General features: G+C 39.0%; 1 protein-coding gene across 1 annotated transcript in view; it reads right to left on the bottom strand.

Moving 5' to 3' along the window:
• C5 (complement C5) overlaps window positions 1-25,990 on the bottom strand; it is a gene marked incomplete in the record, with an annotated part of 397,040 nt that overhangs the window by 326,508 nt on the left and 44,542 nt on the right. Inside the window, 6 exon segments of the mRNA XM_053695931.1 lie at window positions 5,801-5,906; window positions 6,910-7,000; window positions 7,098-7,180; window positions 18,424-18,515; window positions 23,925-23,995; window positions 25,541-25,703. Coding sequence (XP_053551906.1) covers window positions 5,801-5,906; window positions 6,910-7,000; window positions 7,098-7,180; window positions 18,424-18,515; window positions 23,925-23,995; window positions 25,541-25,703 — 606 coding nt within the window.

Here is a 25,990-nt window from a genome sequence, read left to right as displayed (position 1 = left end):
GGTGTGTTATTCTATAGCAGCAAACACAAATGTATAGACTTGACTGGTGTGTTATTCTATAGCAGTACAACACAAATGTATAGACTTGACTGGTGTGTTATTCTATAGCAGCACAACACAAATGTATAGACTTGACTGGTGTGTTATTCTATAGCAGTACAACACAAATGTATAGACTTGACTGGTGTGTTATTCTATAGCAGTACAACACAAATGTATAGACTTGACTGGTGTGTTATTCTATAGCAGTACAACACAAATGTATAGACTTGACTGGTGTGTTATTCTATAGCAGTACAACACAAATGTATAGACTTGACTGGTGTGTTATTCTATAGCAGTACAACACAAATGTATAGACTTGACTGGTGTGTTATTCTATAGCAGTACAACACAAATGTATAGGACTTGACTGGTGTGTTATTCTATAGCAGTACAACACAAATGTATAGACTTGACTGGTGTGTTATCTATAGCAGTACAACACAAGATGTATAGACTTGACTGGTGTGTTATTCTATAGCAGTACAACACAAATGTATAGACTTGACTGGTGATGTTATTCTATAGCAGTACAACACAACTGTATAGACTTGACTGGTGTGTTTATTCTATAGCAGTACAACACAAATGTATAGACTTGACTGGTGTGTTATTCTATAGCAGTACAACACAAATGTATAGACTTGACTGGTGTGTTATTCTATAGCAGTACAACACAAATTTATAGACTTGACTGATGTGTTATTCTATAGCAGTACAACACAAATGTATAGACTTGACTGGTGAGTTATTCTATAGCAGTACAACACAAATGTATAGACTTGACTGGTGTGTTATTCTATAGCAGTACAACACAAATGTATAGACTTGACTGGTGTGTTATTCTATAGCAGTTACAACACAAATGTATTAGACTTGACTGGTGTGTTATTCTATAGCAGCTACAACACAAATGTATAGACTTGACTGGTGTGTTATTCTATAGCTATAGCAGCCAACACAAATGTATAGACTTGACTGGTGTGTTATTCTATAGCAGTACAACACAAATGTATAGACTTGACTGTGTGTATTCTATAGCAGTCAACGAACACAAATGTATAGACTTGACTGGTGTGTTATTCTATAGCAGTACAACACAAATGTATAGACTTGACTGGTGTGTTATTCTATAGCAGAACAACACAAATGTATAGACTTGACTGGTGTGTTATTCTATAGCAGTACAACACAAATGTATAGACTTGACTGGTGTGTTATTCTATAGCAGTACAACACAAATGTATAGACTTGACTGGTGTGTTATTCTATAGCAGTACAACACAAATGTATAGACTTGACTGGTGTGTTATTCTATAGCAGTACAACACAAATGTATAGACTTGACTGGTGTGTTATTCTATAGCAGTACAACACAATGTATAGACTTGACTGGTGTGTTATTCTATAGCAGCACAACACAAATGTATAGACTTGACTGGTGTGTTATTCTATAGCAGTACAACACAAATGTATAGACTTGACTGGTGTGTTATTCTATAGCAGTACAACACAAATGTATAGACTTGACTGGTGTGGTTATTCTATAGCAGTACAACACAAATGTATAGACTTGACTGGTGTGTTATTCTATAGCAGCACAACACAAATGTATAGACTTGACTGGTGTGTTATTCTATAGCAGTACAACACAAATGTATAGACTTGACTGGTGTGTTATTCTATAGCAGTACAACACAAATGTATAGACTTGACTGGTGTGTTATTCTATAGCAGTACAACACAAATGTATAGACTTGACTGGTGTGTTATTCTATAGCAGTACAACACAAATGTATAGACTTGACTGGTGTGTTATTCTATAGCAGTACAACACAAATGTATAGACTTGACTGGTGTGTTATTCTATAGCAGTACAACACAAATGTATAGACTTGACTGGTGTGTTATTCTATAGCAGTACAACACAAATGTATAGACTTGACTGGTGTGTTATTCTATAGCAGTACAACACAAATGTATAGACTTGACTGGTGTGTTATTCTATAGCAGTACAACACAAATGTATAGACTTGACTGGTGTGTTATTCTATAGCAGTACAACACAAATGTATAGACTTGACTGGTGTGTTATTCTATAGCAGTACAACACAAATGTATAGACTTGACTGGTGTGTTATTCTATAGCAGTACAACACAAATGTATAGACTTGACTGGTGTGTTATTCTATAGCAGTACAACACAAATGTATAGACTTGACTGGTGTGTTATTCTATAGCAGTACAACACAAATGTATAGACTTGACTGGTGTGTTATTCTATAGCAGTACAACACAAATGTATAGACTTGACTGGTGTGTTATTCTATAGCAGTACAACACAAATGTATAGACTTGACTGGTGTGTTATTCTATAGCAGTACAACACAAATGTATAGACTTGACTGATGTGTTATTCTATAGCAGTACAACACAAATGTATAGACTTGACTGGTGTGTTATTCTATAGCAGTACAACACAAATGTATAGACTTGACTGGTGTGTTATTCTATAGCAGTACAACACTAATGTATAGACTTGACTGGTGTGTTATTCTATAGCAGTACAACACAAATGTATAGACTTGACTGGTGTGTTATTCTATAGCAGTACAACACAAATGTATAGACTTGACTGGTGTGTTATTCTATAGCAGTACAACACAAATGTATAGACTTGACTGGTGTGTTATTCTATAGCAGTACAACACAAATGTATAGACTTGACTGGTGAGTTATTCTATAGCAGTACAACACAAATGTATAGACTTGACTGGTGTGTTATTCTATAGCAGTACAACACAAATGTATAGACTTGACTGGTGTGTTATTCTATAGCAGAACAACACAAATGTATAGACTTGACTGGTGTGTTATTCTATAGCAGTACAACACAATGTATAGACTTGACTGGTGTGTTATTCTATAGCAGTACAACACAAATGTATAGACTTGACTGGTGTGTTATTCTATAGCAGTACAACAACAAATATAGACTTGACTGGTGTGTTATTCTATAGCAGTACAACACAAATGTATAGACTTGACTGGTGTGTTATTCTATAGCAGTACAACACAAATGTATAGACTTGACTGGTGTGTTATTCTATAGCAGTACAACACAAATGTATAGACTTGACTGGTGTGTTATTCTATAGCAGTACAACACAAATGTATAGACTTGACTGGTGTGTTATTCTATAGCAGTACAACACAAATGTATAGACTTGACTGGTGTGTTATTCTATAGCAGTACAACACAAATGTATAGACTTGACTGGTGTGTTATTCTATAGCAGTACAACAGAAATGTATAGACTTGACTGTGGGATTATTCTATAGCAGTACAACACAAATGTATAGACTTGACTGGTGTGTTATTCTATAGCAGTACAACACTAATGTATAGACTTGACTGGTGTGTTATTCTATAGCAGTACAACACAAATGTATAGACTTGACTGGTGTGTTATTCTATAGCAGTACAACACAAATGTATAGACTTGACTGGTGTGTTATTCTATAGCAGTACAACACAAATGTATAGACTTGACTGGTGTGTTATTCTATAGCAGTACAACACAAATGTATAGACTTGACTGGTGTGTTATTCTATAGCAGTACAACACAAATGTATAGACTTGACTGGTGTGTTATTCTATAGCAGTACAACACAAATGTATAGACTTGACTGGTGGTTATTCTATAGCAAGTACAACAGTAATGTATAGACTTGACAGGTGTGTTATCTATAGCAGTACAACACAAATGTATAGACTGACTGGTGTGTTATTCTATAGCATACAACACAAATGTATAGACTTGACTGGTGTGTTATTCTATAGCAGTACAACACAAATGGTATAGACTTTGACTGGGGTGTTATTCTATAGCAGTACAACACAAATGTATAGACTTGACTGATGTGTTATTCTATAGCAGTTACAACACAAATGTATAGACTTGACTGGTGTGTTGATTCAATGTTACTTGCTGGTGTGTATTCTATAGCACTACAACACAAATGTATAGACTTGACTGGTGTGTTATTCTATAGCAGTACAACACAAATGTATAGACTTGACTGGTGGTGTTATTCTATAGCAGTACAACACAAATGTATAGACTTGACTGGTGTGTTATTCTATAGCAGTACAACACAAATGTATAGACTTGACTGGTGTGTTATTCTATAGCAGTACAACACAAATGTATAGACTTGACTGGTGTGTTATTCTATAGCTGGTGTGTTATTCTATAGCAGTACAACACAAATGTATAGACTTGACTGGTGTGTTATTCTATAGCAGCACAACACAAATGTATAGACTTGACTGGTGTGTTATTCTATAGCAGTACAACACAAATGTATAGACTTGACTGGTGTGTTATTCTATAGCAGTACAACACAAATGTATAGACTTGACTGGGTGTTATTCTATAGCAGTACAACACAAATGTATAGACTTGACTGGTGTGTTATTCTATAGCAGTACAACACAAATGTATAGACTTGACTGTGTGTTATTCTATAGCAGTACAACACAAATGTATAGACTTGACTGGTGTGTTATTCTATAGCAGTACAACACAAATGTATAGACTTGACTGGTGTTTTATTCTATAGCAGTACAACACAAATGTATAGACTTGACTGGTGTGTTATTCTATAGCAGTACAACACAAATGTATAGACTTGACTGGTGTGTTATTCTATAGCAGTACAACACAAATGTATAGACTTGACTGGTGTGTTATTCTATAGCAGTACAACACAAATGTATAGACTTGACTGATGTGTTATTCTATAGCAGTACAACACAAATGTATAGACTTGACTGGTGTGTTATTCTATAGCAGTACAACACAAATGTATAGACTTGACTGGTGTGTTATTCTATAGCAGTACACACAGAATGTATAGACTTGACTGGTGTGTTATTCTATAGCTGGTGTTTATCTTAGCAGTACAACACAATGTATAGACTTGGACTGGTGTGTTTATTCTATAGCAGCACAACACAAATGTATAGACTTGACTGGTGTGTTATTCTATAGCAGTACAACACAGTAATGTATAGACTTGACTGGTGTGTTATTCTATAGCAGTACACACAAAGTGATAGACTTGACTGGTGTGTTATTCTATAGCAGTACAACAGTAATGTATAGACTTGACTGGTGTGTTATTCTATAGCAGTACAACACAAATGTATAGACTTGACTGGTGTGTTATTCTATAGCAGTACAACAGTAATGTATAGACTTGACTGGTGTGTTATTCTATAGCAGCACAACACAAATGTATAGACTTGACTGGTGTGTTATTCTATAGCAGTACAACACAAATGTATAGACTTGACTGGTGTGTTATTCTATAGCAGTACAACACAAATGTATAGACTTGACTGGTGTGTTATTCTATAGCAGTACAACAGTAATGTATAGACTTGACTGGTGTGTTATTCTATAGCAGTACAACACAAATGTAATTGCAATGTGTTTACTGTCCCTTTATGAGTGTAACTGTGCTTTGTGATGCATTGTTCATGTGTTTTGTGACACTTTTTAATTTTGCGAAACAGTTAACCGCAGCTGTGAAGTTGTACTAATCATTCTAATGTAAATCGCGATCGTGTTTACTTTCAACTTTTAATTTGAGTGCAATTTAACCTGTGCGCAAATGATCGCAAAAACCCGCACCCAAACGTTTGCACTCCACTAGCAATCTGTTCCTATCCCCTGTATCTTCTCTTACCTGCTGTACTTGAATTGATTTGGGCAACATTTTTCTTTCCCCATCCAGGATTATTCCATAGCGAATATAAGTTTTTGCTGCATTCAGTTTCTTATTATAATAATAGCTATAAAACAGGAAAGCATTGTTACTACATTATAATCGGGAACCAGGTGTAAATCTGAGCTTCCTCTTGTCTTAGGTCACTGCTAATGTATCAACCTAGGTCCCTGCTACTGTGTTGTCCTCGTCCCCTGATATATGCCTATAATAATTTAAATATGCTGCTGAAGGCCCCTCCGAATGCACTACCCTACAATCCTGTTGATGTGATGCACCAGATTGGTCCTTCTTTTATGCACCAACCAAAGGGCCGATGATGAAAAGTGTCTGCTGAGATTCTCTAACACGCCTCCATAGCACAGCTGTTTATCTCATTATAGAGGTTCTGAATGTAAAGGAGAGACACTCGCCCTACAAAATTATGATCAAAACAATTGTTTTGTGAGATTTCTCCCCATGCCAGACAATTTTTTGATCAACAGAACTAGAGAGAGGGCTGGGCAGGGTCTGTACACATGTCCTATGCACTGTAAGATGCAGTCCCTGGTAATCTGACGCTATAGATATGGGCTAGTAAGTATGAAGTATAATACGACTCTTGTCAGCAATAGATACTAATGTGCAGTGAGTAACAAGATCACCATTTGCTGGTACATTGGGGTTGAAAACCTGTAAAGGTTCACATAGTGAGAAGGTCTTCCTGATTCTAAGTATATTGGAAATGAAAATAATGTAAGGTTTCTCTGCCTAGCAGTATATTAAGAATATGAGGCAGTATATTATATAGAAAGTGAGTAGGAATAGTAATGTGTACAATAAACAGCGGGCCAATAAAACTACATGAAAGAAGAGTTACACAACCAGCGCTAGCGATTGATGTGATATTGTTAGACAGTTATTATGTAGGTACGCGACAAGGCAACATCAGATGACTTAGTATTCACCGCTGACAAAAAGTGATCTCACCAGTAAAGTATAAGCATGTTCTAGAACCCCACCCTGGGTAAGTAAGGAGCACATATCAAATCACACAATTTATCAATATTTAGCTATTTTTTATAACTCACTTTGCTTTCACTTTGATTGAAAAATCTTCAAATTTGTCAAAACAAATAAAGTTCCTTTCAGGTTCTATGGAAACAAAGAATCTCGGCAACACTAGAAAACAACACAAAAAACATAATTTTATTACACTCTGGCGGCCAACGTGTTTTTTTATGAAATCACCAACATTTTATTTTTGATCAGCACACACCATATTCTTTCACTTCAAAGGCCGCAACAGCTGTTGTTGTGAAATGACTTTCATAGGCCGCTTCGATTTTCCATATGCCGTACCTAGAATACAAACAGAGTCGTGTAACAAGAGACAGGAAACATTGTTACTGAGACAGTATGTTGTTACAGATAAGCCTCATCTGTAAACATCTCATGTCTGTGTTATATCACACGGTCTGTCATTGTCATGTTACACAGGTAGTGATCAGCTGTACGTCATCTGTAAACATCTCATGTCTGTTATATCACACGGTCTGTCATTGTCATGTTACACAGGTAGTGATCAGCTGTACGTCATCTGTAAACATCTCACGTCTGTGTTATATCACACGGTCTGTCATTGTCATGTTACACAGGTAGTGATCAGCTGTACGTCATCTGTAAACATCTCACGTCTGTGTTATATCACACGGTCTGTCATTGTCATGTTACACAGGTAGTGATCAGCTGTACGTCATCTGTAAACATCTCATGTCTGTGTTATATCACACGGTCTGTCATTGTCATGTTACACAGGTAGCGATCAGCTGTACGTCATCTGTAAACATCTCATGTCTGTGTTATATCACACGGTCTGTCATTGTCATGTTACACAGGTAGTGATCAGCTATACGTCATCTGTAAACATCTCACGTCTGTGTTATATCACACGGTTTGTCATTGTCATGTTACACAGGTAGTGATCAGCTGTACGTCATCTGTAAACATCTCACTTCTGTGTTATATCACACGGTCTGTCATTGTCATGTTACACAGGTAGTGATCAGCTGTACAGTCATCTGTAAACATCTCATGTCTGTGTTATATCACACGGTCTGTCATTGTCATGTTACACAGGTAGTGATCAGCTATACGTCATCTGTAAACATCTCATGTCTGTGTTATATCACACGGTCTGTCATTGTCATGTTACACAGGTAGTGATCAGCTGTACGTCATCTGTAAACATCTCATGTCTGTGTTATATCACACGGTCTGTCATTGTCATATTACACAGGTAGTGATCAGCTGTACGTCATCTGTAAACATCTCACGTCTGTGTTATATCACACGGTCTGTCATTGTCATGTTACACAGGTAGTGATCAGCTGTACGTCATCTGTAAACATCTCATGTCTGTGTTATATCACACGGTCTGTCATTGTCATGTTACACAGGTAGTGATCAGCTGTACGTCATCTGTAAACATCTCATGTCTGTGTTATATCACACGGTCTGTCATTGTCATGTTACACAGGTAGTGATCAGCTGTACGTCATCTGTAAACATCTCACGTCTGTGTTATATCACACGGTCTGTCATTGTCATGTTACACAGGTAGTGATCAGCTGTACGTCATCTGTAAACATCTCACTTCTGTGTTATATCACACGGTCTGTCATTGTCATGTTACACAGGTAGTGATCAGCTGTACGTCATCTGTAAACACCTCATGTCTGTGTTATATCACACGGTCTGTCATTGTCATGTTACACAGGTAGTGATCAGCTGTACGTCATCTGTAAACATCTCACTGTCTGTGTTATATCACACGGTCTGTCATTGTCATGTTACACAGGTAGTGATCAGCTGTACGTCATCTGTAAACATCTCACTGTCTGTGTTATATCACACGGTCTGTCATTGTCATGTTACACAGGTAGTGAATCAGCTGTACGTCATCTGTAAACATCTCATGTCTGTGTTATATCACACGGTCTGTCATTGTCATGTTACACAGGTAGTGATCAGCTGTACGTCATCTGTAAACATCTCACTGTCTGTGTTATATCACACGGTCTGTCATTGTCATGTTACACAGGTAGTGATCAGCTGTACGTCATCTGTAAACATCTCATGTCTGTGTTATATCACACGGTCTGTCATTGTCATGTTACACAGGTAGTGATCAGCTGTACGTCATCTGTAAACATCTCAATTCTGTGTTATATCACACGGTCTGTCATTGTCATGTTACACAGGTAGTGATCAGCTGTACGTCATCTGTAAACATCTCATGTCTGTGTTATATCACACGGTCTGTCATTGTCATGTTACACAGGTAGTGATCAGCTGTACGTCATCTGTAAACATCTCATGTCTGTGTTATATCACACGGTCTGTCATTGTCATGTTACACAGGTAGTGATCAGTTGTACGTCATCTGTAAACATCTCATGTCTGTGTTATATCACACGGTCTGTCATTGTCATGTTACACAGGTAGTGATCAGCTGTACGTCATCTGTAAACATCTCACTTCTGTGTTATATCACACGGTCTGTCATTGTCATGTTACACAGGTAGTGATCAGCTGTACGTCATCTGTAAACATCTCATGTCTGTGTTATATCACACGGTCTGTCATTGTCATGTTACACAGGTAGTGATCAGCTGTACGTCATCTGTAAACATCTCACTTCTGTGTTATATCACACGGTCTGTCATTGTCATGTTACACAGGTAGTGATCAGCTGTACGTCATCTGTAAACATCTCACGTCTGTGTTATATCACACGGTCTGTCATTGTCATGTTACACAGGTAGTGATCAGCTGTACGTCATCTGTAAACATCTCACTTCTGTGTTATATCACACGGTCTGTCATTGTCATGTTACACAGGTAGTGATCAGCTGTACGTCATCTGTAAACATCTCATGTCTGTGTTATATCACACGGTCTGTCATTGTCATGTTACACAGGTAGTGATCAGCTGTACGTCATCTGTAAACATCTCACTGTCTGTGTTATATCACACGGTCTGTCATTGTCATGTTACACAGGTAGTGATCAGCTGTACGTCATCTGTAAACATCTCACTGTCTGTGTTATATCACACGGTCTGTCATTGTCATGTTACACAGGTAGTGATCAGCTGTACGTCATCTGTAAACATCTCATGTCTGTGTTATATCACACGGTCTGTCATTGTCATGTTACACAGGTAGTGATCAGCTGTACGTCATCTGTAAACATCTCATGTCTGTGTTATATCACACGGTCTGTCATTGTCATGTTACACAGGTAGTGATCAGCTGTACGTCATCTGTAAACATCTCACGTCTGTGTTATATCACACGGTCTGTCATTGTCATGTTACACAGGTAGTGATCAGCTGTACGTCATCTGTAAACATCTCACGTCTGTGTTATATCACACGGTCTGTCATTGTCATGTTACACAGGTAGTGATCAGCTGTACGTCATCTGTAAACATCTCATGTCTGTGTTATATCACACGGTCTGTCATTGTCATGTTACACAGGTAGTGATCAGCTGTACGTCATCTGTAAACATCTCATGTCTGTGTTATATCACACGGTCTGTCATTGTCATGTTACACAGGTAGTGATCAGCTGTACGTCATCTGTAAACATCTCACTTCTGTGTTATATCACACGGTCTGTCATTGTCATGTTACACAGGTAGTGATCAGCTGTACGTCATCTGTAAACATCTCATGTCTGTGTTATATCACACGGTCTGTCATTGTCATGTTACACAGGTAGTGATCAGCTGTACGTCATCTGTAAACATCTCATGTCTGTGTTATATCACACGGTCTGTCATTGTCATGTTACACAGGTAGTGATCAGCTGTACGTCATCTGTAAACATCTCACTTCTGTGTTATATCACACGGTCTGTCATTGTCATGTTACACAGGTAGTGATCAGCTGTACGTCATCTGTAAACATCTCACATCTGTGTTATATCACACGGTCTGTCATTGTCATGTTACACAGGTAGTGATCAGCTGTACGTCATCTGTAAACATCTCATGTCTGTGTTATATCACACGGTCTGTCATTGTCATGTTACACAGGTAGTGATCAGCTGTACGTCATCTGTAAACATCTCATGTCTGTGTTATATCACACGGTCTGTCATTGTCATGTTACACAGGTAGTGATCAGCTGTACGTCATCTGTAAACATCTCATGTCTGTGTTATATCACACGGTCTGTCATTGTCATGTTACACAGGTAGTGATCAGCTGTACGTCATCTGTAAACATCTCACTTCTGTGTTATATCACACGGTCTGTCATTGTCATGTTACACAGGTAGTGATCAGCTGTACGTCATCTGTAAACATCTCACGTCTGTGTTATATCACACGGTCTGTCATTGTCATGTTACACAGGTAGTGATCAGCTGTACGTCATCTGTAAACATCTCACTGTCTGTGTTATATCACACGGTCTGTCATTGTCATGTTACACAGGTAGTGATCAGCTGTACGTCATCTGTAAACATCTCATGTCTGTGTTATATCACACGGTCTGTCATTGTCATGTTACACAGGTAGTGATCAGCTGTACGTCATCTGTAAACATCTCATGTCTGTGTTATATCACACGGTCTGTCATTGTCATGTTACACAGGTAGTGATCAGCTGTACGTCATCTGTAAACATCTCACGTCTGTGTTATATCACACGGTCTGTCATTGTCATGTTACACAGGTAGTGATCAGCTGTACGTCATCTGTAAACATCTCACGTCTGTGTTATATCACACGGTCTGTCATTGTCATGTTACACAGGTAGTGATCAGCTGTACGTCATCTGTAAACATCTCATGTCTGTGTTATATCACACGGTCTGTCATTGTCATGTTACACAGGTAGTGATCAGCTGTACGTCATCTGTAAACATCTCACTGTCTGTGTTATATCACACGGTCTGTCATTGTCATGTTACACAGGTAGTGATCAGCTGTACGTCATCTGTAAACATCTCACGTCTGTGTTATATCACACGGTCTGTCATTGTCATGTTACACAGGTAGTGATCAGCTGTACGTCATCTGTAAACATCTCACTGTCTGTGTTATATCACACGGTCTGTCATTGTCATGTTACACAGGTAGTGATCAGCTGTACGTCATCTGTAAACATCTCACTGTCTGTGTTATATCACACGGTCTGTCATTGTCATGTTACACAGGTAGTGATCAGCTGTACGTCATCTGTAAACATCTCACTTCTGTGTTATATCACACGGTCTGTCATTGTCATGTTACACAGGTAGTGATCAGCTGTACGTCATCTGTAAACATCTCACTGTCTGTGTTATATCACACGGTCTGTCATTGTCATGTTACACAGGTAGTGATCAGCTGTACGTCATCTGTAAACATCTCATGTCTGTGTTATATCACACGGTCTGTCATTGTCATGTTACACAGGTAGTGATCAGCTGTACGTCATCTGTAAACATCTCATGTCTGTGTTATATCACACGGTCTGTCATTGTCATGTTACACAGGTAGTGATCAGCTGTACGTCATCTGTAAACATCTCACATCTGTGTTATATCACACGGTCTGTCATTGTCATGTTACACAGGTAGTGATCAGCTGTACGTCATCTGTAAACATCTCACAGACCGTGTGATATATCACACGGTCTGTCATTGTCATGTTACACAGGTAGTGATCAGCTGTACGTCATCTGTAAACATCTCATGTCTGTGTTATATCACACGGTCTGTCATTGTCATGTTACACAGGTAGTGATCAGCTGTACGTCATCTGTAAACATCTCATGTCTGTGTTATATCACACGGTCTGTCATTGTCATGTTACACAGGTAGTGATCAGCTGTACGTCATCTGTAAACATCTCATGTCTGTGTTATATCACACAGTCTGTCATTGTCATGTTACACAGGTAGTGATCAGCTGTACGTCATCTGTAAACATCTCACTTCTGTGTTATATCACACGGTCTGTCATTGTCATGTTACACAGGTAGTGATCAGCTGTACGTCATCTGTAAACATCTCACGTCTGTGTTATATCACACGGTCTGTCATTGTCATGTTACACAGGTAGTGATCAGCTGTACGTCATCTGTAAACATCTCATGTCTGTGTTATATCACACGGTCTGTCATTGTCATGTTACACAGGTAGTGATCAGCTGTACGTCATCTGTAAACATCTCATGTCTGTGTTATATCACACGGTCTGTCATTGTCATGTTACACAGGTAGTGATCAGCTGTACGTCATCTGTAAACATCTCATGTCTGTGTTATATCACACGGTCTGTCATTGTCATGTTACACAGGTAGTGATCAGCTGTACGTCATCTGTAAACATCTCACTTCTGTGTTATATCACACGGTCTGTCATTGTCATGTTACACAGGTAGTGATCAGCTGTACGTCATCTGTAAACATCTCATGTCTGTGTTATATCACACGGTCTGTCATTGTCATGTTACACAGGTAGTGATCAGCTGTACGTCATCTGTAAACATCTCATGTCTGTGTTATATCACACGGTCTGTCATTGTCATGTTACACAGGTAGTGATCAGCTGTACGTCATCTGTAAACATCTCACTGTCTGTGTTATATCACACGGTCTGTCATTGTCATGTTACACAGGTAGTGATCAGCTGTACGTCATCTGTAAACATCTCACTGTCTGTGTTATATCACACGGTCTGTCATTGTCATGTTACACAGGTAGTGATCAGCTGTACGTCATCTGTAAACATCTCACTTCTGTGTTATATCACACGGTCTGTCATTGTCATGTTACACAGGTAGTGATCAGCTGTACGTCATCTGTAAACATCTCACTGTCTGTGTTATATCACACGGTCTGTCATTGTCATATTACACAGGTAGTGATCAGCTGTACGTCATCTGTAAACATCTCACTTCTGTGTTATATCACACGGTCTGTCATTGTCATGTTACACAGGTAGTGATCAGCTGTACGTCATCTGTAAACATCTCACTGTCTGTGTTATATCACACGGTCTGTCATTGTCATGTTACACAGGTAGTGATCAGCTGTACGTCATCTGTAAACATCTCACTTCTGTGTTATATCACACGGTCTGTCATTGTCATGTTACACAGGTAGTGATCAGCTGTACGTCATCTGTAAACATCTCATGTCTGTGTTATATCACACGGTCTGTCATTGTCATGTTACACAGGTAGTGATCAGCTGTACGTCATCTGTAAACATCTCACTTCTGTGTTATATCACACGGTCTGTCATTGTCATGTTACACAGGTAGTGATCAGCTGTACGTCATCTGTAAACATCTCACTGTCTGTGTTATATCACACGGTCTGTCATTGTCATGTTACACAGGTAGTGATCAGCTGTACGTCATCTGTAAACATCTCACGTCTGTGTTATATCACACGGTCTGTCATTGTCATGTTACACAGGTAGTGATCAGCTGTACGTCATCTGTAAACATCTCACTTCTGTGTTATATCACACGGTCTGTCATTGTCATGTTACACAGGTAGTGATCAGCTGTACGTCATCTGTAAACATCTCACGTCTGTGTTATATCACACGGTCTGTCATTGTCATGTTACACAGGTAGTGATCAGCTGTACGTCATCTGTAAACATCTCACTTCTGTGTTATATCACACGGTCTGTCATTGTCATGTTACACAGGTAGTGATCAGCTGTACGTCATCTGTAAACATCTCACTTCTGTGTTATATCACACGGTCTGTCATTGTCATGTTACACAGGTAGTGATCAGCTGTACGTCATCTGTAAACATCTCACTTCTGTGTTATATCACACGGTCTGTCATTGTCATGTTACACAGGTAGTGATCAGCTGTACGTCATCTGTAAACATCTCATGTCTGTGTTATATCACACGGTCTGTCATTGTCATGTTACACAGGTAGTGATCAGCTGTACGTCATCTGTAAACATCTCACTTCTGTGTTATATCACACGGTCTGTCATTGTCATGTTACACAGGTAGTGATCAGCTGTACGTCATCTGTAAACATCTCACTGTCTGTGTTATATCACACGGTCTGTCATTGTCATGTTACACAGGTAGTGATCAGCTGTACGTCATCTGTAAACATCTCACTTCTGTGTTATATCACACGGTCTGTCATTGTCATGTTACACAGGTAGTGATCAGCTGTACGTCATCTGTAAACATCTCACTGTCTGTGTTATATCACACGGTCTGTCATTGTCATGTTACACAGGTAGTGATCAGCTGTACGTCATCTGTAAACATCTCACTGTCTGTGTTATATCACACGGTCTGTCATTGTCATGTTACACAGGTAGTGATCAGCTGTACGTCATCTGTAAACATCTCACGTCTGTGTTATATCACACGGTCTGTCATTGTCATGTTACACAGGTAGTGATCAGCTGTACGTCATCTGTAAACATCTCACTGTCTGTGTTATATCACACGGTCTGTCATTGTCATGTTACACAGGTAGTGATCAGCTGTACGTCATCTGTAAACATCTCATGTCTGTGTTATATCACACGGTCTGTCATTGTCATGTTACACAGGTAGTGATCAGCTGTACGTCATCTGTAAACATCTCACTTCTGTGTTATATCACACGGTCTGTCATTGTCATGTTACACAGGTAGTGATCAGCTGTACGTCATCTGTAAACATCTCACTGTCTGTGTTATATCACACGGTCTGTCATTGTCATGTTACACAGGTAGTGATCAGCTGTACGTCATCTGTAAACATCTCACTTCTGTGTTATATCACACGGTCTGTCATTGTCATGTTACACAGGTAGTGATCAGCTGTACGTCATCTGTAAACATCTCACTGTCTGTGTTATATCACACGGTCTGTCATTGTCATGTTACACAGGTAGTGATCAGCTGTACGTCATCTGTAAACATCTCATGTCTGTGTTATATCACACGGTCTGTCATTGTCATGTTACACAGGTAGTGATCAGCTGTACGTCATCTGTAAACATCTCATGTCTGTGTTATATCACACGGTCTGTCATTGTCATGTTACACAGGTAGTGATCAGCTGTACGTCATCTGTAAACATCTCACTTCTGTGTTATATCACACGGTCTGTCATTGTCATGTTACACAGGTAGTGATCAGCTGTACGTCATCTGTAAACATCTCACTTCTGTGTTATATCACACGGTCTGTCATTGTCATGTTACACAGGTAGTGATCAGCTGTACATCATCTGTAAACATCTCATGTCTGTGTTATATCACACGGTCTGTCATTGTCATGTTACACAGGTAGTGATCAGCTGTACGTCATCTGTAAACATCTCACTTCTGTGTTATATCACACGGTCTGTCATTGTCATGTTACACAGGTAGTGATCAGCTGTACGTCATCTGTAAACACCTCATGTCTGTGTTATATCACACGGTCTGTCATTGTCATGTTACACAGGTAGTGATCAGCTGTACGTCATCTGTAAACACCTCATGTCTGTGTTATATCACACGGTCTGTCATTGTCATGTTACACAGGTAGTGATCAGTTGTACGTCATCTGTAAACATCTCACTTCTGTGTTATATCACACGGTCTCATTGTCATATTACACAGGTAGTGATCAGCTGTACGTCATCTGTAAACATCTCACGTCTGTGTTATATCACACGGTCTGTCATTGTCATGTTACACAGGTAGTGATCAGCTGTACCTCATCTGTAAACATCTCACATCTGTGTTATATCACACGGTCTGTCATTGTCATGTTACACAGGTAGTGATCAGTTGTACGTCATCTGTAAACATCTCATGTCTGTGTTATATCACACGGTCTGTCATTGTCATGTTACACAGGTAGTGATCAGCTGTACGTCATCTGTAAACATCTCACGTCTGTGTTATATCACACGGTCTGTCATTGTCATGTTACACAGGTAGTGATCAGTTGTACGTCATCTGTAAACATCTCACTTCTGTGTTATATCACACGGTCTGTCATTGTCATGTTACACAGGTAGTGATCAGCTGTACGTCATCTGTAAACACCTCATGTCTGTGTTATATCACACGGTCTGTCATTGTCATGTTAAACAGGTAGTGATCAGCTGTACGTCATCTGTAAACATCTCATGTCTGTGTTATATCACACGGTCTGTCATTGTCATGTTACACAGGTAGTGATCAGCTGTACGTCATCTGTAAACATCTCACTTCTGTGTTATATCACACGGTCTGTCATTGTCATGTTACACAGGTAGTGATCAGTTGTACGTCATCTGTAAACATCTCACTTCTGTGTTATATCACACGGTCTGTCATTGTCATGTTAAACAGGTAGTGATCAGCTGTACGTCATCTGTAAACATCTCACTTCTGTGTTATATCACACGGTCTGTCATTGTCATGTTACACAGGTAGTGATCAGCTGTACGTCATCTGTAAACACCTCATGTCTGTGTTATATCACACGGTCTGTCATTGTCATGTTACACAGGTAGTGATCAGCTGTACGTCATCTGTAAACATCTCACATCTGTGTTATATCACACGGTCTGTCATTGTCATATTACACAGGTAGTGATCAGCTGTACGTCATCTGTAAACCTCTCACTTCTGTGTTATATCACACGGTCTGTCATTGTCATATTACACAGGTAGTGATCAGCTGTACGTCATCTGTAAACATCTCATGTCTGTTATATCACACGGTCTGTCATTGTCATGTTACACAGGTAGTGATCAGCTGTACGTCATCTGTTATATCACACGGTCTGTCATTGTCATGTTACACAGGTAGTGATCAGCTGTACGTCATCTGTAAACATCTCACTTCTGTGTTATATCACACGGTCTGTCATTGTCATGTTACACAGGTAGTGATCAGTTGTACGTCATCTGTAAACATCTCATGTCTGTGTTATATCACACGGTCTGTCATTGTCATGTTAGACAGGTAGTGATCAGCTGTACATCATCTGTAAACATCTCACTTCTGTGTTATATCACACGGTCTGTCATTGTCATATTACACAGGTAGTGATCAGCTGTACGTCATCTGTAAACATCTCATGTCTGTGTTATATCACACGGTCTGTCATTGTCATGTTACACAGGTAGTGATCAGCTGTACGTCATCTGTAAACATCTCACATCTGTGTTATATCACACGGTCTGTCATTGTCATGTTACACAGGTAGTGATCAGTTGTACGTCATCTGTAAACATCTCATGTCTGTGTTATATCACACGGTCTGTCATTGTCATATTACACAGGTAGTGATCAGCTGTACGTCATCTGTAAACATCTCACTTCTGTGTTATATCACACGGTCTGTCATTGTCATGTTACACAGGTAGTGATCAGCTGTACGTCATCTGTAAACATCTCATGTCTGTGTTATATCACACGGTCTGTCATTGTCATATTACACAGGTAGTGATCAGCTGTACGTCATCTGTAAACATCTCACTTCTGTGTTATATCACACGGTCTGTCATTGTCATGTTACACAGGTAGTGATCAGCTGTACGTCATCTGTTATATCACACAGAGAGACGGTAAGTGCATGAACATTACTTGGGGTTGTTTGGGATCTTGAAATCAGGAATAGAAATAATTCCAGTCAAATCCTGGGATGTCTCAATATTCACTGTCACATCCTCTGGATCCTTAAAAAGAAATAAATGTATAAATAAGATTGTACTTACATTTACTCGCTGCACCATGTCACAAGATGAATCTATATCAGCGTTACCCTATCTTACTGACAACAAGCAATATAAAGGTTTACAAGCTATAATATAATAAGCAATTTTACAGTGTATATAAATAACACACCTTACACCCATGCTCCATAATACCCCAGCTCAGATGTATTCATTTATACAGTAACGTGTTTTTTATATTTCTTAATGAAGCAATACAGATATTGGTGTTCCATGGGTGTGACTTGTATTACAATGAAGAAACATTGCCAAGTTACTTAACTTCACACATACATATCTCGCTACTGCTTTATTGGTGAGAAATATACATCATTTACTTTCGCCTAGATTTAGAGTTCTGCGTTAGCCGTCAAAACCAGCGTTAATGGGTCCTAACGCTGCTTTTTACCGTCCGCTGGTATTTAGAGTCAGGCAGGAAAGGGTCTAACGCTCACTTTCCAGCCGCGACTTTTCCATACTGCAGATCCCCTTACGCCAATTGCGTATCCTATCTTTTCAATGGGATCTTCCTAACGCCGGTATTTAGTCTTGGCTGAAGTGAGCGGTAGAGCCTCTACCGACAAGACTCCAGCCGCAGAAAAAAGTCAGTAGTTAAGAGCTTTATGGGCTAACTCCGGTTTATAAAGCTCTTAACTACTGTGCTCTAAAGTACACTAACACTCATAAACTACCTATGTACCCCTAAACTGAGGTCCCCCCACATCGCCGCCACTATAATAAAACATTTTAACCCCTAATCTGCCGACCGCACATTGCCGCCACCTACATTATCCCTATGAACCCCTAAGCTGCTGCCCCTAACATCGCCGACACCTACATAATATTTATTAACCCCTAATCTGCCCCCTCCCCAACGTCGCCGCTACCTTACCTACACTTATTAACCTCTAATCTGCCGACCGGACCTTGCCGCCACTATAATAAATGTATTAACCCCTAAACCGCCTCACTCCCGCCTCGCAAACCCTATAATAAATAGTATTAACCCCTAATCTGCCCTCCCTAACATCTGCAACACCTAACTTCAAGTATTAACCCCTAATCTGCCGACCAGACCTCGCCGCTACTCTAATAAATGTATTAACGCCTAAAGCTAAGTCTAACCCTAACACTAACACCCCCCTAAGTTAAATATAATTTAAATCTAACGAAATTAATTATCTCTTATTAAAAAAAATAATCCTATTTAAAGCTAAATACTTACCTGTAAAATAAACCCTAATATAGCTACAATATAAATTATAATTACATTGTAGCTATTTTAGGATTTATATTTATTTTACAGGTAACTTTGTATTTATTTTAACTAGGTACAATAGCTATTAAATAGTTAAGAACTATTTAATAGCTACCTAGTTAAAATAATAACAAAATTACCTGTAAAATAAATCCTAACCTAAGTTACAATTAAACCTAACACTACACTATCAATAAATTAATTAACTAAACTACCTACAATTACCTACAATTAAATCAACTAAACTAAATTACAAAAACAAACAAACACTAAATTACAAAAAAAAAGATTACAAGAATTTTAAACTAATTACACCTGCTCTAAGCCCCCTAATAAAATAACAAAGCCCCCCAAAATAAAAAAATGCCCTACCCTATTCTAAAATAAAAAGTTAACAGCTCTATTACCTTACCAGCCCTTATAAGGGCTTTTTGCGGGGCATGCCCCAAAGAAATCAGCTCTTTTGCCTGTAAAAAAACCATACAATACCCCCCAACATTACAACCCACCTCCCACATACCCCTAATCTAACCCACCCAAACCCCCCTTAAAAAACCTAACAATAAGCCCCTGAAGATCTTCCTACCTTGTCTTCACCCAGCCGGGTACCATCCGATCCGTCCAGAAGAGCGTCGGAAGTCTTCATCCTATCCGGCCTAAAGAGGTCCTCCAGAGGGTCCGAAGTTTTCATCCAGGCGGCATCTTCTATCTTCTTCCATCCGGAGCGGAGCGGGTCCATCTTGAAGCAGCCGGCGCGGATCCATCCTCTTCTTCCGCCGTCCTAACACCGAATGAAGGTTCCTTTAAATGACGTCATCCAATAGAATGCGAGCTCAATCTGATTGGATCAGCCAATCAGATTTTTCTGATTTTTCCTACCTTAATTCCGATTGGCTGATAGAATCCTATCAGCCAATCGGAATTCGAGGGACGCCATCTTGGATGACGTCATTTAAAGGAACCTTCATTCGGTGTTAGGACGGCGGAAGAAGAGGATGGATCCGCGCCGGCTACTTCAAGATGGACCCGCTCCGATCCGGATGGAAGAAGATAGAAGATGCCGCCTGCATGAAAACTTTGGACTTTCTGGAGGACCTCTTCAGGCTGGATAGGATGAAGACTTCGGACCCTCTTCTGGACAGATCGGATGGTACCCGGCTGGGTGAAGACAAGGTAGGAAGATCTTCAGGGGCTTAGTGTTAGGTTTTTTAAGGGGGGTTTGGGTGGGTTAGATTAGGGGTATGTGGGTGGTGGGTTGTAATGTTGGGGGGGGGGGTATTGTATGTTTTTTTTACAGGCAAAAGAGCTGATTTCTTTGGGGCATGCCCCGCAAAAGGCCCTTTTAAGGTAATAGAGCTGTTAACTTTTTATTTTAGAATAGGGTAGGGCATTTTTTTATTTTGGGGGGCTTTGTTATTTTATTAGGGGGCTTAGAGTAGGTGTAATTAGTTTAAAATTCTTGTAATCTTTTATTTTTTTGTAATTTAGTGTTTGTTTTTGTAATTTAGTTTAGTTGATTTAATTGTAGGTAGTTTAGTTAATTCATTTATTGATAGTGTAGTGTTAGGTTTAATTGTAACTTAGGTTAGGATTTATTTTACAGGTAATTTTGTAATTATTTTAACTAGGTAGCTATTAAATAGTAATTAACTATTTAATAGCTATTGTACCTAGTTAAAATAAATACAAAGTTGCCTGTAAAATAAATATAAATCCTAAAATAGCAACAATGTAATTATTATTTATATTGTAGCTATATTAGGGTTTATTTTACAGGTAAGTATTTAGCTTTAAATAGGATTTTTTTTTTTAATAAGAAATAATTTATTTCGTTAGAATAAAATTATATTTAACTTGGGGGGGGGGGGGGTAGGGTTAGACTTATCTTTAGGGGTTAATACATTTATTAGAGTAGCGGCGAGGTCCTGTCGGCAGATTAGGGGTTAATAAGTGTAGGTAAGGTAGCGGCGACGTTGGGGGGGCAGATTAGGGGTTAATCAATATAATATAGGGGTTGGCGATGTTGTGGGCAGCAGATTAGAGGTACATAGGTATAATGTAGGTTGCGGCGGTGTCCGGAGCGGCAGATTAGGGGTTAATAATATAATGCAGGGGTCAGCAGATTAGGGGTTAATAAGTGTAAGGTTAGGGGTGTTTAGACTCGGGGTACATGTTAGAGTGTTAGGTGCAGACTTAGAAAGTGTTTCCCCATAGGAAACAATGGGGCTGCATTAGGAGCTGAATGCTGCTTTTTTGCAGGTGTTAGGTTTTTTTTCAGCCCAAACTGCCCCATTGTTTCCTATGGGGGAATCGTGCATGAGCACGTTTTTCCAGCTTACCGCTACCGTAAGCAACGCTGGTATTGAGAGTTGAAGTGGCGGTAAATATGCCTGTACGCTCCCTTTTTGGAGCCCAACGCAGCCCTTCAGAGAACTCTAAATAACAGCGTTATTTAAAAGGTGCGGGGGGAAAAAAACATGCGTCGCTAACGCACCCCTTTGGCCGCAAAACTCTAAATCTAGCCGTTTGTTTGCAAATAGGGTATATGATGTGTAACAAAACATTCATCTATGTCTAGATTTATAAAATTCACATTATAAGTGATTTATGCCCCCTCCAGACTGCTGACAATTTGTTTAATGTTCTAAGGAAGTGAGACCTTTACTTTTCTATAGAAGCTATATCCTGTATATTGTGTATGGCGAGGAAAAGTCACTTTTTGTAAACATTTCACCTGTCATGAACACTGCAACACTGCAGAGAGAGAAATTATCATTTCTTGTCGGACACAGCAATTCTATCAGCATCGGGACATAGACATTGGGTTCGTTTCCATTAAGTCATTAAAAATGGAGCCCTAACCTACTAAAGTTGTTGACAGCTGAAATTAATTTACAGCTACATTTTAGTATCGGTTTTCATTGTGCGTAGTGCGTGCAGCCGCTCTTTTTATGTTGTGTTAACACTTCCATCTGACATTGGTTTTCTCGACAATGGCACCTTAACAAACGTTTGTTTGCTATGTTAACCAGACCTAACACTATAATAGTTATGTTTAATGCCTGTGCTCCTTACCTGTGATTGCCTCTGAGAGAGAAAGACACAGGAGTTATGTAGATCACAAAACAAAGATAAAAGATATGGGGGGGGGGAAATGTTTTGTTTTATTTAATGTTTAAATGTATTGATATATGTAATATTTAGTGCTGCCCTAGGCATAGGCCTACTTGGAATTATGGAGAGATTTGCTTGATTATATTTTAATATGATCAATGTAAATATTTGCATAGGAAATTAGTACATCTAGGCAAGTATCCCCGCTTGCTTTTCCCCAGAAATTCTTAATATACAATGTTTCCAATGCACAAGAGAATTGTGGGTAAGATATGCAAATTAGATATGCAAATTCTCAGTTTTAAAAAAAAAAAAAAAACTGAGAATTTGCATATCTAATTTGCATATCTTACCCATAATTCTCTTGTGCATTGGAAACATTGTATATTAAGAATTTCTGGGGAAAAGCAAGCGGGGATACTTGCCTAGATGTACTAATTTCCTATGCAAATATTTACATTGATTTAATTTTGAGACATGGAGGATTTTAATTTCAGTTTTTTATCTCCCCCCCATAATTATAATGAATTTTATTTTAATATGTAAAGACATATTGATATTTAAATAGGATCATCCAACTAGTCCTTTATCAGCAATAAATACTACAAATAACAATAAATGTATTAAGTGAAACACTTGTTGGTAAAGCTTAATATCTCAATCGGAACTAAGCCTCAAGAAGCTTATTTTACCTCTGTTTTAGTATGTTGTAATGTTATAACCCTATAGACAACTTTCAATAGTGTTTAACCTGTTTGGGCATTCAATGGAAACCGAGTGTCATTTTGCACTTTTCAGCTTCTATTATTTTCTATGGGATGTGTAATTTCTTTTTGTCCGACGGATCTGGCTCCCGGAAATGATAGAAAATGCACCATGGACAAGCGTAATGGCTTCCAACTGTAGGTTTTTTGTTTTGCAGCTTTGTGAAAACCCAAAATGCGGCTCAATAGAAACGAGCCCATAGGTAGGAAAAAAAAAAAAAAGCCAACACAACCTACCTTAAATGTCAGCTTGACGTTACGTAGTGCCGGCTTCAGCTCCTCATCCAAAGAGTACACTCGGATTTTTACTGTAAATCACAGAGAGTCCAATGCTTTAGTGTTCAGTGCTGGCAATGTTAGGATTGTTTGCAAATGTATGAAAAAATATTTATTCTATAAAATAAATTCCTGATTCAGCATTAAAAACAAATTGCCTAACTGAGCTCACAAAGAGACTAATTCATAAAACATACGTAACATTAAAAAAGTAAAATAGTCCAAAAAAGGCTAAACACAAACGTAAAGTCCTGCTGAGGAACAAGAAGCATTGCACCGCAGGGCACAGTCAGTGATTGGTGTATATATGCTACAGCCACGTCTAAAAGGCTAAACAAAAACATAAAGTCCTGCTGAGGAACAAGAAGCATTGCACCGCAGGGCACAGTCAGTGATTGGTGTATATATGCTACAGCCACGTCTAAAAGGCTAAAACAAACGTAAAGTCCTGCTGAGGAACAAGAAGCATTGCACCGCAGGGCACAGTCAGTGATTGGTGTATATATGCTACAGCCACATCTAAAAGGCTAAACACAAACGTAAAGTCCTGCTGAGGAATAAGAAGCATTGCACCGCAGGGCACAGTCAGTGATTGGTGTATATATGCTACAGCCACGTCTAAAAGGCTAAACACAAACGTAAAGTCCTGCTGAGGAACAAGAAGCATTGCACCGCAGGGCACAGTCAGTGATTGGTGTATATATGCTACAGCCACGTCTAAAAGGCTAAAACAAACGAAAAGTCCTGCTGAGGAACATGAAGCATTGCACCGCAGGGCACCGTCAGTGATTGGTGTCTATATGCTACAGCCACGTCTAAAAGGCTAAACACAAACGTAAAGTCCTGCTGAGGAACAAGAAGCATTGCACCGCAGGGCACAGTCAGTGATTGGTGTATATATGCTACAGCCACGTCTAAAAGGCTAAACACAAACATAAAGTCCTGCTGAGGAACAAGAAGCATTGCACCGCAGGGCACAGTCAGTGATTGGCGTATATATGCTACAGCCACGTCTAAAAGGCTAAACACAAACATAAAGTCCTGCTGAGGAACAAGAAACATTGCACCGCAGGGCACAGTCAGTGATTGGTGTATATATGCTACAGCCACGTCTAAAGGCTAAACACAAACGTAAAGTCCTGCTGAGGAACAAGAAGCATTGCACCGCAGGGCACAGTCAGTGATTGGCGTATATATGCTACAGCCACGTCTAAAAGGCTAAAACAAACGTAAAGTCCTGCTGAGGAACAAGAAGCATTGCACCGCAGGGCACAGTCAGTGATTGGCATATATATATGCTACAGCCACGTCTAAAAGGCTTGCTATACATAAAGTCAATAATGGCGAAATGGCATGTTCTAATTCATTATATTTTGTATTAGAATGCCTTTCTGAGTGAATAAAGTTTTTTGTCCTCAAATATAGCGGAAAATCAAGCACATTTGATAAACCAGCGCTAAAGATTAGATGATGACAGTAATAATAATAAATATCTTCTTATCTTATCTACTTGTGTATTATTCTATTAGGAAAATGCAGAGATACAAGCTAATTACAACAGTATAAACATTCCTTACCTGACTGATCTGGAGTGTAAACAGGTTTGTCTGTCTGCAGGAATATAAATCCATTCTGGTATGACACCGGCACCTTTTCGGCTTGTGTGAACGATCCAGTTCGGGCTTCTAGATAAACAAACTTTTTTGAACCACCATCTCTGGGTAAATCTTTGGGTTGTATCTAGAATTAGATATGGATACAGTTATACAGAAAAACTAATACCCAGCTGGTTACATCAGAAAACAAGTGGAGTAAACTTACTTAGACTCAATCAAGTTTGAAAACACACAAATGTCACAAATAACATACTTTATAGAATAGAAGCACATTTATTTATTTGAGGAATTGCCCGCTGTGCTATATGTTTAACTCCGGTTTAACACAAACTCATTATAGGAACTACCATGTCACTCCATTAACAGCGAGTTATGAGAGGTCGGCATAAGAGTATAGTGGTGCATGAGTAA

The sequence above is a fragment of the Bombina bombina genome, chromosome 12, assembly GCF_027579735.1.
Source record: "Bombina bombina isolate aBomBom1 chromosome 12, aBomBom1.pri, whole genome shotgun sequence".
Classification (NCBI taxonomy): Eukaryota; Metazoa; Chordata; class Amphibia; order Anura; family Bombinatoridae; genus Bombina; species Bombina bombina.
This window is presented reverse-complemented; position numbering and strand designations above follow the sequence as displayed.